This window comes from Selaginella moellendorffii, unplaced genomic scaffold, assembly GCF_000143415.4.
Source record: "Selaginella moellendorffii unplaced genomic scaffold, v1.0 SELMOscaffold_35, whole genome shotgun sequence".
NCBI lineage: Eukaryota > Viridiplantae > Streptophyta > Lycopodiopsida > Selaginellales > Selaginellaceae > Selaginella > Selaginella moellendorffii.
Genome location: NW_003314296.1, coordinates 908,155 through 921,850, shown reverse-complemented (window position 1 = coordinate 921,850; position 13,696 = coordinate 908,155). Strand labels below are relative to the sequence as shown.

General features: G+C 45.5%; 5 protein-coding genes across 5 annotated transcripts; 3 read left to right on the top strand and 2 right to left on the bottom strand.

Annotated features, from left to right (window-relative positions):
* Positions 1–2,615: 2,615 nt before the first annotated feature.
* On the bottom strand, positions 2,616–4,486 carry LOC112349035 (pentatricopeptide repeat-containing protein At2g22070-like). The gene is made up of 3 exons (XM_024682617.1): positions 3,638–4,486; positions 3,268–3,505; positions 2,616–3,154 (listed from the first exon to the last, which is right to left on the bottom strand). Exons 1-3 carry the CDS (start codon positions 4,484–4,486, stop codon positions 2,616–2,618), a joined length of 1,626 nt encoding a protein of 541 aa, XP_024538385.1.
* Positions 4,487–4,555: 69 nt separating this feature from the next.
* LOC9656809 (disulfide-bond oxidoreductase YfcG) lies at positions 4,556–5,616 on the top strand. Its single transcript, XM_002977833.2, has 4 exons — positions 4,556–4,652; positions 4,712–4,853; positions 4,914–5,068; positions 5,241–5,616. Exons 1-4 carry the CDS (start codon positions 4,608–4,610, stop codon positions 5,544–5,546), a joined length of 648 nt encoding a protein of 215 aa, XP_002977879.1. The 5' UTR covers positions 4,556–4,607; the 3' UTR covers positions 5,547–5,616.
* Positions 5,617–5,953: 337 nt separating this feature from the next.
* Positions 5,954–6,812, top strand: LOC112349034. Its single transcript, XM_024682616.1, has 2 exons — positions 5,954–6,667; positions 6,721–6,812. Exon 1 carries the CDS (start codon positions 5,954–5,956, stop codon positions 6,659–6,661), a length of 708 nt encoding a protein of 235 aa, XP_024538384.1. The 3' UTR covers positions 6,662–6,667; positions 6,721–6,812.
* Positions 6,813–9,345: 2,533 nt separating this feature from the next.
* LOC9657531 (disulfide-bond oxidoreductase YfcG) lies at positions 9,346–10,392 on the bottom strand. The gene is made up of 4 exons (XM_002977670.2): positions 10,312–10,392; positions 10,111–10,252; positions 9,896–10,050; positions 9,346–9,723 (listed from the first exon to the last, which is right to left on the bottom strand). Exons 1-4 carry the CDS (start codon positions 10,354–10,356, stop codon positions 9,418–9,420), a joined length of 648 nt encoding a protein of 215 aa, XP_002977716.1. The 5' UTR covers positions 10,357–10,392; the 3' UTR covers positions 9,346–9,417.
* Positions 10,393–10,437: 45 nt separating this feature from the next.
* LOC112349033 (pentatricopeptide repeat-containing protein At4g02750-like) lies at positions 10,438–12,995 on the top strand. The gene is made up of 2 exons (XM_024682615.1): positions 10,438–11,803; positions 12,285–12,995. Exons 1-2 carry the CDS (start codon positions 10,752–10,754, stop codon positions 12,991–12,993), a joined length of 1,761 nt encoding a protein of 586 aa, XP_024538383.1. The 5' UTR covers positions 10,438–10,751; the 3' UTR covers positions 12,994–12,995.
* Positions 12,996–13,696: the final 701 nt, after the last annotated feature.

Sequence of the window (13,696 nt, the reverse complement as noted above, 5' to 3'; positions counted from 1 at the left end):
AGTGCCTTTAGGGCTCTTCCTTTAAAAAGCAAGGGTGGTTAAAAAATATGCCATAGAATATCCGAACAAGGCGGTAACGATACAAATCGAGGGATTGATATTTTGTTTCGTTTTCTTTCAAAATGCGCCATTGCACCCCTGGCTAAACATCCAGACTGTAAGTCTCACTCGTAATCTCTGGCGTTGGTCGATCACGTGAGCGCACTGTGCTTGCCCAAAGTCCTCATCGTTGGTCACTGAAGATAAGATAGGCCTATAAACATGTGGATAGATTCATGCGCTCAGTCAAGCATGAAGTACTTCGTTTCATGTCAGTCACCATTAGACAAAGTGATTTTTCACGGCACAATTAAACCTATGGTTTTCAAAGCGCAGCATTGCACTCCCTGGATGCTGTATTGTGAAGTGCGGCGCCATGTTATAAATACATCTTCTCAGTGAAGGTCTTGCATTCATAATTAGCCTAAATAGAAACACACATTTGTAACAAAAGCTCTAGACCCTCACAAAAATAATAATAAGGTCTAATTTACATCATCCAAATGATCCTCCGTTGTTGCTTGTCAGTTGCAGAATATTTGATTTGGAGTAATTAGGCCTCACAATCAGGGAAACTATTGCAAGATACATACAGAATTAGTAATTCTATCTATCTTTTATATGAAGCAAATAAACTTTATGATGCTAAACACATTAGTTATCAAGAAGGCGTTTGAAAGGGCTCTTGCCAAGGAGGTTACTGATCGATTTTGCGTTTAGGTGAGATCTGAGGTTTCAAGCTTCACTGCCACCTGGATGCACATGGATTGTCCAGGAAGATTCATTAAGGTTTTTGTATGGAAAAAGGTGGCGAAAAGGTTGTTCTCTTGCATATAAACCCTCTGACTCTCAAGGGTTTTCATGGAAATTGCCGTCTTGGAAATCCGGAAGGTGTTCTTTGTGTTGCTGTTGGAGCTGATGAAGTTGTTGGCGATCGTGTCAGTGTTTCTCTTGCAAATGTTGGGAAAAGGAGCCCAGACTGCATGGAATTTCTTCATGAAACTGTTCTTGATGATCGTTTTGGTGTTTCTCTTGCAATATTTTGGGAAAGAGGCCCTGATTGCATCGTTTTCCTTGATGAAACTCTTATACAAGATCGTGATGTGATAATGATTTAAATCCTATAATAAAAAGTCCCAGATGGTCGAGGATCCATCATAAATTCCGGTAATGTCAACTCCCTCTATTCAGTGTTTCATTGTCTTTTTAACTTCTGATGTGGAGGACGCCCTTATTAATGTTTAAGCTGTCTGTTCGAGGCAGTTGCTGGAGAAGCTCCTCTAGCACCGATTCCCAGCCTGGAGATACGTGATGACGGGATCCTCGGAATTTCGCATTTGTCCTGTCTCTCGCCACGTCTAGTTGCCATGGTGGTTATGGGGAATTTTTATGGATACATAGACTACCGCCAACGTCTTGGTACCTTAAGCTCCCACTGCCACTGGCTTACATGAAACTTCTAGTGGAATTTGCACGGGACAAGGACGCAGCATGGAGCGTGATCGAGAAAGAATGGGAGATCAAGCTTGGCAGACAGGAAAATCATCGTCAAGGCCATCGTCCAGAGAGGTCTGGAAATCATCTCGAGGTGAGCAGGCGCTCATCGCAGGAGCTGCATCGCATTGCGATTCTTCAGTTTGAATTTAGTTTGAAGGAAGTTTTGCTAAAAAGAAAACTTGTCTAACTATTTTTGGTTTGCTTAAGCAAATTTATAGGGAACTGGGATGGTAGTGGATATATTTAGAATATTCTTGAATATTCTAGGATATTTTACCATCTAACGGTTGTTATTCATTTAGATTAATCTTGTATTTATAATTTATAAACATGTTTATAATTTATAAACTTTCTTAAACCTTTTCTAGTATATTCTTTTTTATTCTACCATCTAACAGTTGATATGCAATAAAATTAATCTTGTATATATAAATTACAAACATGCTTATAATTATAAACTTGATTTGATCAATTGGATTAATAAGTAATAATAACACTAGTATTAAAGCAAACTAAGCGTAGCTACATGCAACGCATAGCAATTTATTGAATATACTACGAGATTCTAGGTATATCCACTATCATTAGACCTTTATTTATTTTTCTGGACAGAATCTCTTGGACTCTTGAAGCTTTCCCTCGCTCTCCTAGGACGCTGTAAACATTAGAAAGCAGCACATAAGGCCCAGCTTCGTCACATCCCGGCATCTCAATTATCAAATCACCAATGCTCGAGGCTCTAGTGAGATCGCCATGTATGCAACAGGCATTCAAGAGTGCCGTCCAGCTGCGAGAATCCGGCAAAAACGGCATGCACTTGATCAACTCCTGCGTAGATTCCAGCTTCCCAGAACGGCCCAGCAGATCAATCAAGCACCCAAAATGCTCGCAGATTGGATCAATCATGAAGTCCACTTGCATCGAGAGAAAGTAGCCTCGAGCGGCCTCCACAAGCCCCGCGTGGCTGCAAGCTGATATGGCGGCCACAAACGTCACGGCATCCGGTACGAAACCCTGCTGCTGCATGAGCCCAAAGCACGTCAAGGCTGACATGTTATGCCCATTCTGGGCATATGCCGTTACCATGGCGCTCCAGGATACCAGGGCATGCCATGAAAGATCCTGGTAGCCTCGGATATGTTGCCACATTTTCCGTAGACGTTCACAAGCCCAGTGGCGACGCTCACGTCGGAGAGGAATCCACTCTCGAGGATCATCGCGTGGAGAGCTCTCGTCTCTTGCAGCGATGAAATCCCTAAGAGGGCTTCCAGTGCACCAACAAAGGTGAAGTTATTCGCATGAAAGCCATCCAAGTTGAGAGTTCTGTAAAGCAGCCATGCGTCGCTGTAGTGGCCATTTTGGGCAAATGCGAGAATCATCGTGTTCCATGACACGATGTTCTTCTCTTGCATCTTGTCAAAGATACACTTTGCTTGCTCCAGCTTGAGAACCTGGGCATAGCCCAGCATCATTGTGTTGTTTGAGACAACATCCCGGTCTGGCATTGTCGAAAGCATCTTCTCGGCGTCATCTATGAGCCCGTTTTGGACGTTCATGGTTATCATCAGGTTGAAAGAGACTGTATTTTTTTCCTTCATTTGTGAGAACATCCTCTTGGCTGCCTCAAGATGCCCGTTTTGAGTATACGCATAGAGCATAGAGTTGCATAGCATGACATCGTGTTGATCCGCATTGTCAAACACAAGTTTGGCGCTGTCCAGATTCTGGCACCTCGCAAACATTGTCTCATCAGCAGCTTGATGGAATTCTCTCCACGCCCGTTATGGGCATTTGCAAAGATGATGGTGTTCCAAGATATCAGATTCGGCAGCGGCATTCGATGGAACAAGTCCGTGGCTTCCTCCAAATCCCCTCTCTGGCCAAACGCCGCAATCAGCGTGTTCCACGTAGAAGCGTTCTGCATGGGCATACAATCAAACATTACTCTTGCGTTATAGAGCTGTCCACCCTGCACAAAAGCCGCCAGCATCGCATTCCACGTAACATCGTTTCGTTGAGACGCCCGCTCGAATATTTCTCTCGCTTCTTCAAGATGCCCATTCTGGGCATATGCTGCAACCATTGTCGTCCACGACACGACATTCCTTTGCGGGATTTTGTCAAAGATCTCAGTGGCTTTCTCGACCCGACCAAACTTCCCGTACATGCTAACGCAGGCAGTGGCCACGGAGACATGCGCCATGAGGCCCAAATCAACGACATCATCATGGAGCTGTCGCCCCGTCACCTGGCAGCCGACAGTGGAACAGCAATTTATGCTGCTGATGAATGTTATGTTGTCGGGCTGGAGGCCCTCCAAATCCATGTTTCTGAGCATCTCAAGGGCCTCGTAACAATACCCAGCTTGGGCATATGCTGTGATCATCGCGTTCCATGAAATCCTATCCTTTTCGGGAATTTCATCGAAGATTTCTTTCGCTTGAGAGACTTCCCCGGTGGATGTATAAGAGGAAATCATGGTAGTCCACGACACATCTGTTCTTCCAGGCATCAGATCAAAGAGATTCCTTGCGTCGTAAATATGCCCGTTTTGGGAAAGTGCGCCAAGCATGATGTTGTACGAGAAAACGTTCCTGGGACGAATTCTCGCGAAGAGACTCCTTGCTTCGTCCAATCCACCGCAAGCGCCAAACATCCTCACGGCTATATTGTTGATGACCAGCTCTGAGTTGTATCGATCGCGTAGGATCAAGGCATGGATCCGCCGTGCCGCGGCGAGGCATCTGGCGGCGCTGCATTGAGCTAAGAGCGAGCTGTAGAGGGTGAAATCTCCTCGGATCTCGCGGCTCTCGAGCTGGTCGAGGGATTTTTGGAGCTGGGTCTTTGCGAGATCTGGCACCGATTGATCCTTGGAAGAGAGATGGATCCCGAGAGAAGGAAATCGTTGCGGTGGGTTTCTCTTCTTCTTCGAGCCAAGAACAAAGATCATTCAAAAGATTCGTTGTGAAACTTTTACTCTAACACGTGGCAGTTTGACCGTGAGGTGCGCGCCACGTGGATAAAAGTCAAGGATGTAAGATAAACCCTAGGGGAAGAACCACATCGCGGCTATGGCGATCCAGCTCTACAGCCTTGCCACTCCAAATGGCATGAAGGTATTGATCACAGCCAAGGATTTTCTCTTGTTTGATCGGAGTTTGATCTAAACGATCAGGTGAGCATTGCGCTCGAAGAAATGGGGCTTGACTACGAGCCGCACACATTTAACATCCGAAACAACGAGCAGTTCCATCCGGACTTCGTTGCCATCAATCCCAACTCCAAAATCCCCGCAATCGTCGATCCAAATGGCCCAGGTTTGCTGCTCTTTTGATCGCTTGTCTTTTCGATCTTTCTAATTTGGATTCGCTATCCAGATGGAAAACCCATGAATGTCTTCGAGAGTGGAGCGATTCTTCTCTATCTGGCGGAGAAGACGGGCAAGTTCATCTCGCAAGATCCCAGGCTCAAGTGGGAGACAATCCAGTGGGTCTTCTTCCAAATGGCAGGCGTTGGCCCAATGGCCGGCCAGGTTAGAGAAACTTGTGAATTCCTAGATTTCATGGATCATCGTTGTGTTCTTCGTTGATGCATGGGTTTTGTTCTTGTATCTTGGTGTTCTTGGTGTTCTTGGCCTTGTTTATCTTGTTTGGGATTTTGTTCTTCATGTTCTTGAGCTCTCATTTGTTTCTTTCTTTCATTAGTTTGGGCACTTCTACGTCTATGCCAAGGATAAGTGCGATCATCCATACCCCCTGGAGCGTTACTCCACCGAGGTGAAGCGCCTGATGGGAGTGCTGGAGAAGCGGCTCGAAGGGCGAGAGTTTTTGATAGATGGCGGCTACTCCATCGCGGACATGGCCACCTTCCCATGGATCTACTGTATCGAGGTTTTCTACAAGGGGGCGGAGGTCATAGGCCTCGAGAACTTCCCAAGCGTCATGGCTTGGAAGGAGCGTTGCATGGAACGCCCGGCCACTGCCAAAGGTATGAAAGTGTGTAAGTTCTAAATAGTGTGTATAACTAGAATAATTTAAAGGTGTTCTATGATAAGAATTTAACTGTTTAGTGTGGCACCTCCAAACCTAGAAGGAAATATAAGAAATCTCAAGCTAAGAGAAGAAAAAGGAAAATCTGGAAAGTATTCTATTTTATCTATCTATATGCTGGTGCCCAACTACGTCGCCTGGCGAGCAGGCGCCACGTCACCTAATGAGTCAGCCACCACATCGCCTAACGAGGCGCCTACCAAGCCTACCGACGCAAGATCTGCATCAGCGGCCGCCGGCGCTACTCGTAGAGCGCCTCCGCGCTCTGCAATTCCTAGTCTAAAACACGGCCGACGATGACGAGGCAGCAGGACAAATTTAGGGTTAGGGCTTTTAAATGGTTAATCCCTAATCCCTAATAGCGCAGTATGGGAGTGTTTTCGTCACGGCCAAAAGCGGGTGTCATACTCCCGGAGAGGGTGAATATCCGCGGCTCTAAGTGGCGCGACGAGGAAGAGTTTCTCTCGCGGGTAAAGCGCATGGATCAGGTGAGAATTGTTAGTGGTGGCGACTTCATTTCAAGCAGCAGGGTCGACTGGAGCGACCTCGTCCAAACTTGCTTTTCGGCCGTCGAGATGAGCAATGTCTCTTGGCTGGACTCAATCTTGCTCTGTGCAGCCATTCAGGCCAAGATTGGTGAAAGATTGCTCGTATCCAAAATATCATCCTCAACCAGCTCAGAGTTAATAGTTTTGGATGAGGAAAGGGCAGCTTTGGAAGGTATGCCGGGATCCATAGTGAGGATCCACAAGGCCAGTGAAGCGTTGCTTTTGGAAATGGTTGCCAAGCATCCGGTGGTGACAAGCATTCGATGCACAGATCGTCGCAGCTTGGTGTGGATGGAAGATGCATCCCTGGTTCGAAAACTGGGATATAATCCACAGCCGCTTTACGGCGGGATGTATGACCTTGATCGCATCCCAAGCTGTGCATTACTGATTGGATATGATAGAACCTTTTGGACTCTGTTTGATCCCGCCTTTAGTTTCTACTTTAAGCTCCGAAGGGAGGAGTCCCGCAACCGAAGAAATGGAGTGGGGGAATTTATACTAGTTCCTCTAGTGCAAGAGACGTGATACAAGGTTTGTGCTGGTTTGTTTTTTGGCTTTAATCTATCTGTATGCTGTTTTGATAGTCTTGCGCTGCTCATATAAAAGCACACAAAACAAATCATTTTGTAAAACGTAAGCTTGAAATCTTGAAATTACAGCTCCCCCTATTCCCAAATGGATGCCTACTCTTAGGATTTGACTAGATAGTGCACTGCAGCAGTGAAGTTCTGCAGTTCGGCAAAATTCATCACTCGGCAAAGTTCTGCAGTTCGTTTATTCATTGGGCAAATTCACAAAGAAAAAACAATATGTATAAGGTTAAGGGGTAGCAAATACAAGGGCAAATAAAAAAAGACTTAAAAGAAGACCTGTTAGGTTTATCGATCAGAAATGGTCTATGCTGTGAGTATATGCTTTTAAGTTGGTGATTTAAGTTTGAAGTGTGAATCGATCCTGGCCTAACTCAAAAAAGTCTGCGAGTGGACGAATTGTCCACCACGAAAAAAAACATTCTTCGGAAAATTAGAAACGGAATCGTCCAGTTTCATACTTGAGTGCCGGTGTTTTTGTACTTCAAAATTATCTCCACTTGTCGCACCCAGGCAATAACACGTCGGGGCCCATAATCGTGCCAAGTTGGCACTGCCCTCTTGGCGATGCAAACTAGATGGTTTCATCAGTAGCAGCATGAGATCTGTGGGAACAAGTCTGCAACCCATGGTGATGACATGGTTGAGCATGCCAGTGATGAGCATCATGATCCTATCTCACCTCTTTCCAAAGATAAGCAAGGTTATTGTTTAAGCAAGGATCTATTAGATCCTAACTCTTACCTGCACTAGCCATCGCCACATAGTCTTTGATATCACTAGGGTCCAATAAAATTATATATATACCTAAAATGGAGTGAAAGCGATCCTCTTTTTTTATTTTTCTGATGAATGCATGAAAATCATCAATAATTATTTATGGATGAAATTGTTAGTAAGATCGTCATGATCTTCAGTTTCTTCTTCCTCGCCGCTCAATCTGTAGTGCTCAATATTAATCATAGGAATAAATCACACTCTTTGTGCAGTAGATTCCCATTCAGGCACAGCAAAGCCGCCAATGGGACTCTGGGAGGAAATCCAGCTCAGTTGTTGTTTTACTGTATAAATAAACTTGATCACATTATTAAGTTCAGACAAGCAGGATCTCTTACAATTTCCTGGGTTCTCAATTTCAAAGAAGATGCTAGCTGTGAGCAAATCACTAGATGAACCCTAGTGACGATTAGCATATTCTATTTTTTAAGAGGAACATGCTAATTTGCAGTATTATTTAAATGCTTAACCTGCTTTAGGACCTAAACTATCCACCATTAGTCTAATTTAACTAATTAATTTATAGTGTCTTCCCACTCGTTCATTAAATTACCTGATCACTCGTTAGCTTTAAACTAGGAAACAGTTATGATTTGACTAATGAGGAGTCTCACTTACTATTAAGTTAAATATTAGATTAATGGGACTAATTGCCTAACCAAGTTAAGTAGATTTCAGGAATCTTTACAATCCGGCTTGTAACACACTCCCCGCCTTGATCTTGAACCACAGCAACAATCTCCTGCTGCAATCGCTCACTACCAAGGCAAGCAGAGATGATCTTCCTAGTGACAGGGAAGCAATACACTGCCCCGCTTGCAGATCCCTTGCCAATCTGCCATGAGGAATCACCGTCAAAACTTTCGGAGCTGGAACTGAACTCGCCTTGCGAATCCGTTCTATCCGCTCATAACCGCAAACTGGCTGCAATTCATCACGATTCCCCTGCGTTCTTGACCTAAATCCGCCATAGCCTCCCACTCGTTGCGAGCTGGATCGAGTCTCTTGCAGCTCTTGAGCGCGTTCCTGTTCTCGTCGCAACATAGATCTTCCCGTCCGCCGCAGCCGATATTCAAATCTTTCGCGAGAATTCGAATCACTCTTCCAGATAAGAGCAGAAGATCCCTGAAGATCATACAAGGGTAAAAACATACCCTCCTTACACTTAATGAACTTAATTATAAGAATTTTTACAATTAAATTCTCTAGCTTAATTGTAATTGGCGGGAAGAAAATTTCGTTAAATTAGGCTGTTAGATTTAGCCACTCCCAGGACATGAAACACATATAATCTTTGCAATCAAGGAGACAATCTCATCCCTCGCCAATTACCTGAAATATATGGAGTTGTGACAGGAAATACACAAATGGCCGTGGAAAAGAAGAAGGCAAGGCCAATGAGTGGAATCGCAGCAACAACGAAGACACCACTAATACAAAATGATAATCCAACTTACATTTTTGCATCCATCAATCTCATGCTTCCAATTGGGCACCACAAGATTATCAAAACAGCATATGGACCCGATTTTCCTTTTTCTTCCTTAGCTTTGAGTTGAGATTTTTAATATTTCCTTTTTGATTTAGAGGTGGCACAGTAAACACTTTTATTGCTTGCTTGAGATCCTTTGCTCCAATTGCGATAGGCCAGATTTATTGTTCTTCCTTTTTGTGGAAGAAAAACATATCTCGACAGGAGCTTTTCCTCTGTTATCCAACTCCATTATTAAAGATGGTAGACATATGCAAACTAAAAATCACGTAGGGCAATGGCTGGCATGATGATTTGCATCAGTTTTAGCAATATGGGAGTTAGTACTTACTGAATATTATTTAACATACTTTAGTATTGGACAATTATTGATTAAATTCTTAGTATTAAACAGAACACCTTCAAATTATTCTAGTTACTATTTAGAACTTACACACTTTCATACCTTTGGCAGTGGCCGGGCGTTCCATGCAACGCTCCTTCCAAGCCATGACGTTTGGGAAGTTCTCGAGGCCTATGACCTCCGCCCCCTTGTAGGAAACCTCGATACAGTAGATCCATGGGAAAGTGGCCATGTCTGCGATGGAGTAGCCGCCATCTATCAAAAACTCTCGCCCTTCAAGCCGCTTCTCCAGCACTCCCATCAGGCGCTTCACCTCGGTGGAGTAACGCTCCAGGGGGTATGGATGATCGCACTTATCCCTGGCATGGAAGTAGAAGTGCCCAAACTAATGAAAGAAAGAAACAAATGAGAGCTCAAGAACATGAAGAACAAAATCCCAAACAAGATAAACAAGGCCAAGAACACCAAGAACACCAAGATACGAGAACAAAACCCATGCATCAACGAAGAACACAACGATGATCCATGAAATCTAGGAATTCACAAGTTTCTCTAACCTGGCCGGACATTGGGCCAACGCCTGCCATTTGGAAGAAGACCCACTGGATTGTCTCCCACTTTAGCCTGGGATCTTGCGAGATGAACTTGCCCGTCTTCTCCGCCAGATAGAGAAGAATCGCTCCACTCTCGAAGACATTCATGGGTTTTCCATCTGGATAGCGAATCCAAATTAGAAAGATCGAAAAGACAAGCGATCAAAAGAGCAGCAAACCTGGGCCATTTGGATCGACGATTGCGGGGATTTTGGAGTTGGGATTGATGGCAACGAAGTCCGGATGGAACTGCTCGTTGTTTCGGATGTTAATTGTGTGCGGCTCGTAGTCAAGCCCCATTTCTTCGAGCGCAATGCTCACCTGATCGTTTAGATCAAACTCCGATCAAACAAGAGAAAATCCTTGGCTGTGATCAATACCTTCCTGCCATTTGGAGTGGCAAGGCTGTAGAGCTGGATCGCCATAGCCGCGGTGTTGTTCTTCCGCTAGGCTTCATCTTAAGTCCACATCTCACAGTCAAACTGCCACGTGTTAGAGTCAAAGTTTCAACGAATCCTTTGAATGATCCTTGTTCTTGGCTCGAAGAAGAAGAGAAACCCGCAGCAACGATTTCCTTCTCTCGGGATCCACCTCTCTTCCAAGGATCAATCGGTGCCAGATCTCGCAAAGACCCAGCTCCAAAAATCCCTCGACCAAAAATCCAAAAATCCGCGAGATCCGAGGAGATTTCACCCTCTACAGCTCGCTCCTAGCTCAATGCAGCGCCGCCAGATGCCTCGCCGCGGCACGGCGGATCCATGCCTTGATCCTACGCGATCGATACAACTCAGAGCTGGTCCTCAACAATCTAGCCGTGAGGATGTTTGGCGCTTGCGGTGGATTGGACGAAGCAAGGAGTCTCTTTGCGAGAATTCGTCCCAGGAACGTTTTCTCATACAACATCATGCTTGGCGCACTTGCCCAAAACGGGCATCTTTACGGCGCAAGGAATCTCTTTGATCTGATGCCTGGAAGAACAGATGTGTCGTGGACTGCCATGATTTACTCTTATGCATCCACCGGGGAAGTCTCGCTAGCGAAAGAAATCTTCGATGAAATTCCCGAAAAGGATAGGATTTCATGGAACGCGATGATCACAGCATATGCCCAAGCTGGGTATTGTTACGAGGATCTTGAGATGCTCAGAAACATGGATTTGGAGGGCCTTCAGCTCGACAACATAACATTCATCAGCAGCATAAATTGCTGTTCCACTGTCGGCTGCCAGGTGACGGGGCGACAGCTCCATGATGATGTCGTTGATTTGGGCCTCATGGCGCATGTCTCCGTGGCCACTGCCTGCGTTAGCATGTACGGGAAGTTTGGTCGGGTCGAGAAAGCCACTGAGATCTTTGACAAAATGCCGCAAAAGAATGTCGTGTCGTGGACGACAATGGTTGCAGCATATGCCCAGAATGGGCATCTTGAAGAAGCGAGAGAAATATTTGAACGGGCGCCACAGCGAAACGATGTTACGTGGAATGCAATGTTGGCGGCTTTCGTGCAGGGTGGACGGATTTATGAAGCAGGAGCAATGTTTGATTTTATGCCCATGCAAAACGCTTCTACGTGGAACACGCTGATTGCGGCGTTTGGCCAGAGCGGGGATTTGGAGGAAGCCACGGACTTGTTCCATCGAATGCCGCTGCCGAATCTGATATCTTGGAACACCATCATCTTTGCAAATGCCCAAAACGGGCGTGGAGAGAATTCCATCAAGCTGCTGATGAGAATGGATGTCGAGGGACTTCGTCCAAACCGAGTGACACTTCTTGCTGTTCTAACATCGGAAACACCGATCTGGGAAGAATGGTCCTCTCAATTGTCGAGGAAATGGAGTTTACACACCAAGTTGCGATTGCTACCGCATTAGTGGCAATGGCGAGGTGCCAGAATCTGGACAGCGCCAAACTTGTGTTTGACAATGCGGATCAACACGATGTCATGCTATGCAACTCTATGCTCTATGCGTATACTCAAAACGGGCATCTTGAGGCAGCCAAGAGGATGTTCTCACAAATGAAGGAAAAAAATACAGTCTCTTTCAACCTGATGATAACCATGAACGTCCAAAACGGGCTCATAGATGACGCCGAGAAGATGCTTTCGACAATGCCAGACCGGGATGTTGTCTCAAACAACACAATGATGCTGGGATATGCCCAGGTTCTCAAGCTGGAGCAAGCAAAGTGTATCTTTGACAAGATGCAAGAGAAGAACATCGTGTCATGGAACACGATGATTCTCGCATTTGCCCAAAATGGCCACTACAGCGACGCATGGCTGCTTTACAGAACTCTCAACTTGGATGGCTTTCATGCGAATAACTTCACCTTTGTTGGTGCACTGGAAGCCCTCTTAGGGATTTCATCGCTGCGAGAGACGAGAGCTCTCCACGCGATGATCCTCGAGAGTGGATTCCTCTCCGACGTGAGCGTCGCCACTGGGCTTGTAAACGTCTACGGGAAATGTGGCAACATATCCGAGGCTACCACGATCTTTCATGGCATGCGCACAAAGCCTGGAGCGCCATGATAACGGCATATGCCCAGAATGGGCATAACATGTCAGCCTTGACGTGCTTTGGGCTCATGCAGCAGCAGGGTTTCATACCGGATGCCGTGACGTTTGTGGCCGCCATATCAGCTTGCAGCCACGCGGGGCTTGTGGAGACCGCTCGAGGCTACTTTCTCTCGATGCAAGTGGACTTCATGATTGATCCAATCTGCGAGCATTTTGGGTGCTTGATCGATCTGCTGGGCCGATCTGGGAGGTTGGAAGCTGCACAGGAATTGATCAAGTGCATGCCGTTTTTGCCGGATTCTAGCAGCTGGACGGCACTCTTGAATGCCTGTTGCATACATGGCGATCTCACTAGAGCCTCGAGCATTGGTGATTTGATAATTGACATGCCGGGCTGTGACGAAGCTGGGCCTTATGTGCTGCTTTCTAATGTTTACAGCGTCCTAGGAGAGCGAGGGAAAGCTGCAAGAGTCCAAGAGATTCTCTCCAGAAAAATAAGTAAAGGTCTAACGATAGTGGATATACCTAGAATTTCGTAGTATATTTTAGCAAAACTTAAATTCAAACTGAAGAATCGCATGCGATGCGGCTCCTGCGATGAGCGCCTGCTCACCTCGAGATGATTTCCAGACCTCTCTGGACGATGGCCTTGACGATGATCTTCCTGTCTGCCAAGCTTGATCTCCCATTCTTGCTCGATCACGCTCCATGTCCCGTGCAAACTCTACTGGCAGTGGCAGCTTAAGGTGGTCAAGAGCAACCAAGATGTTGGCGGTAGTCTATGTATCCATAAAAATTCCCCACAACCACCATGGCAGCTAAAGCCCAACACCAGACTTGGCGAGAGACAGGACAAATGCGAAATTCCGAGGATCCCGTCATCGCGTATCTCCAGGCTGGGAATCAGTACGCCGGAGCTGCAGGGCCATATCCGCTTGAAAGTGGCAGAGGTGTTTCAATGGAGCTTGATCTGGGTGCTAGAGGAGCTTCTCCAACAACCAGACAGCTTAAACATTTCTGCATCAGAAGTTAAAAAGACAATGAAACACTGAATAGAGTGAGTCACTCTATCATGTTTATTTTAACTCTACTTCTCTATGTAGATAAATACTTTTAGTTCATCATGATGATATGACTGTTAATTAGCTCCAAAAGGAGTATATTAACCTTTTTAAATTCAATTTTTTATTTTACATAAAAAATGTAATATATCATCCTATTCCAACTAAGAATATTTAATTG

Excerpts from the sequence above, each read along its gene's own strand:
- LOC9657531 (XM_002977670.2), bottom strand. The coding sequence starts at position 10,356 with ATGGCGATCCAGCTCTACAGCCTTGCCACTCCAAATGGCAGGAAG. Across the intron at positions 10,051-10,110 it reads CGTCGATCCAAATGGCCCAG|ATGGAAAACCCATGAATGTC; the intron begins GTTTGCTGCTCT and ends TTCGCTATCCAG. Across the intron at positions 9,724-9,895 it reads TTGGCCCAATGTCCGGCCAG|TTTGGGCACTTCTACTTCCA; the intron begins GTTAGAGAAACT and ends TTCTTTCATTAG.
- LOC112349035 (XM_024682617.1), bottom strand. The coding sequence starts at position 4,486 with ATGATCTTTGTTCTTGGCTCGAAGAAGAAGAGAAACCCACCGCAACGA. Across the intron at positions 3,506-3,637 it reads ACAAAATCCCGCAAAGGAAT|GGTGGACAGCTCTATAACGC; the intron begins GTCGTGTCGTGG and ends GCTTTTGTGCAG. Across the intron at positions 3,155-3,267 it reads GATGAGACAATGTTTGCGAG|CCAAGAGGATGTTCTCACAA; the intron begins GTGCCAGAATCT and ends ATCTTGAGGCAG.
- LOC112349034 (XM_024682616.1), top strand. The coding sequence starts at position 5,954 with ATGGGAGTGTTTTCGTCACGGCCAAAAGCGGGTGTCATACTCCCGGAG.
- LOC9656809 (XM_002977833.2), top strand. The coding sequence starts at position 4,608 with ATGGCGATCCAGCTCTACAGCCTTGCCACTCCAAATGGCATGAAG. Across the intron at positions 4,653-4,711 it reads CCACTCCAAATGGCATGAAG|GTGAGCATTGCGCTCGAAGA; the intron begins GTATTGATCACA and ends CTAAACGATCAG. Across the intron at positions 5,069-5,240 it reads TTGGCCCAATGGCCGGCCAG|TTTGGGCACTTCTACGTCTA; the intron begins GTTAGAGAAACT and ends TTCTTTCATTAG.
- LOC112349033 (XM_024682615.1), top strand. The coding sequence starts at position 10,752 with ATGTTTGGCGCTTGCGGTGGATTGGACGAAGCAAGGAGTCTCTTTGCG. Across the intron at positions 11,804-12,284 it reads TTGCGATTGCTACCGCATTA|CCCTCTTAGGGATTTCATCG; the intron begins GTGGCAATGGCG and ends GTGCACTGGAAG.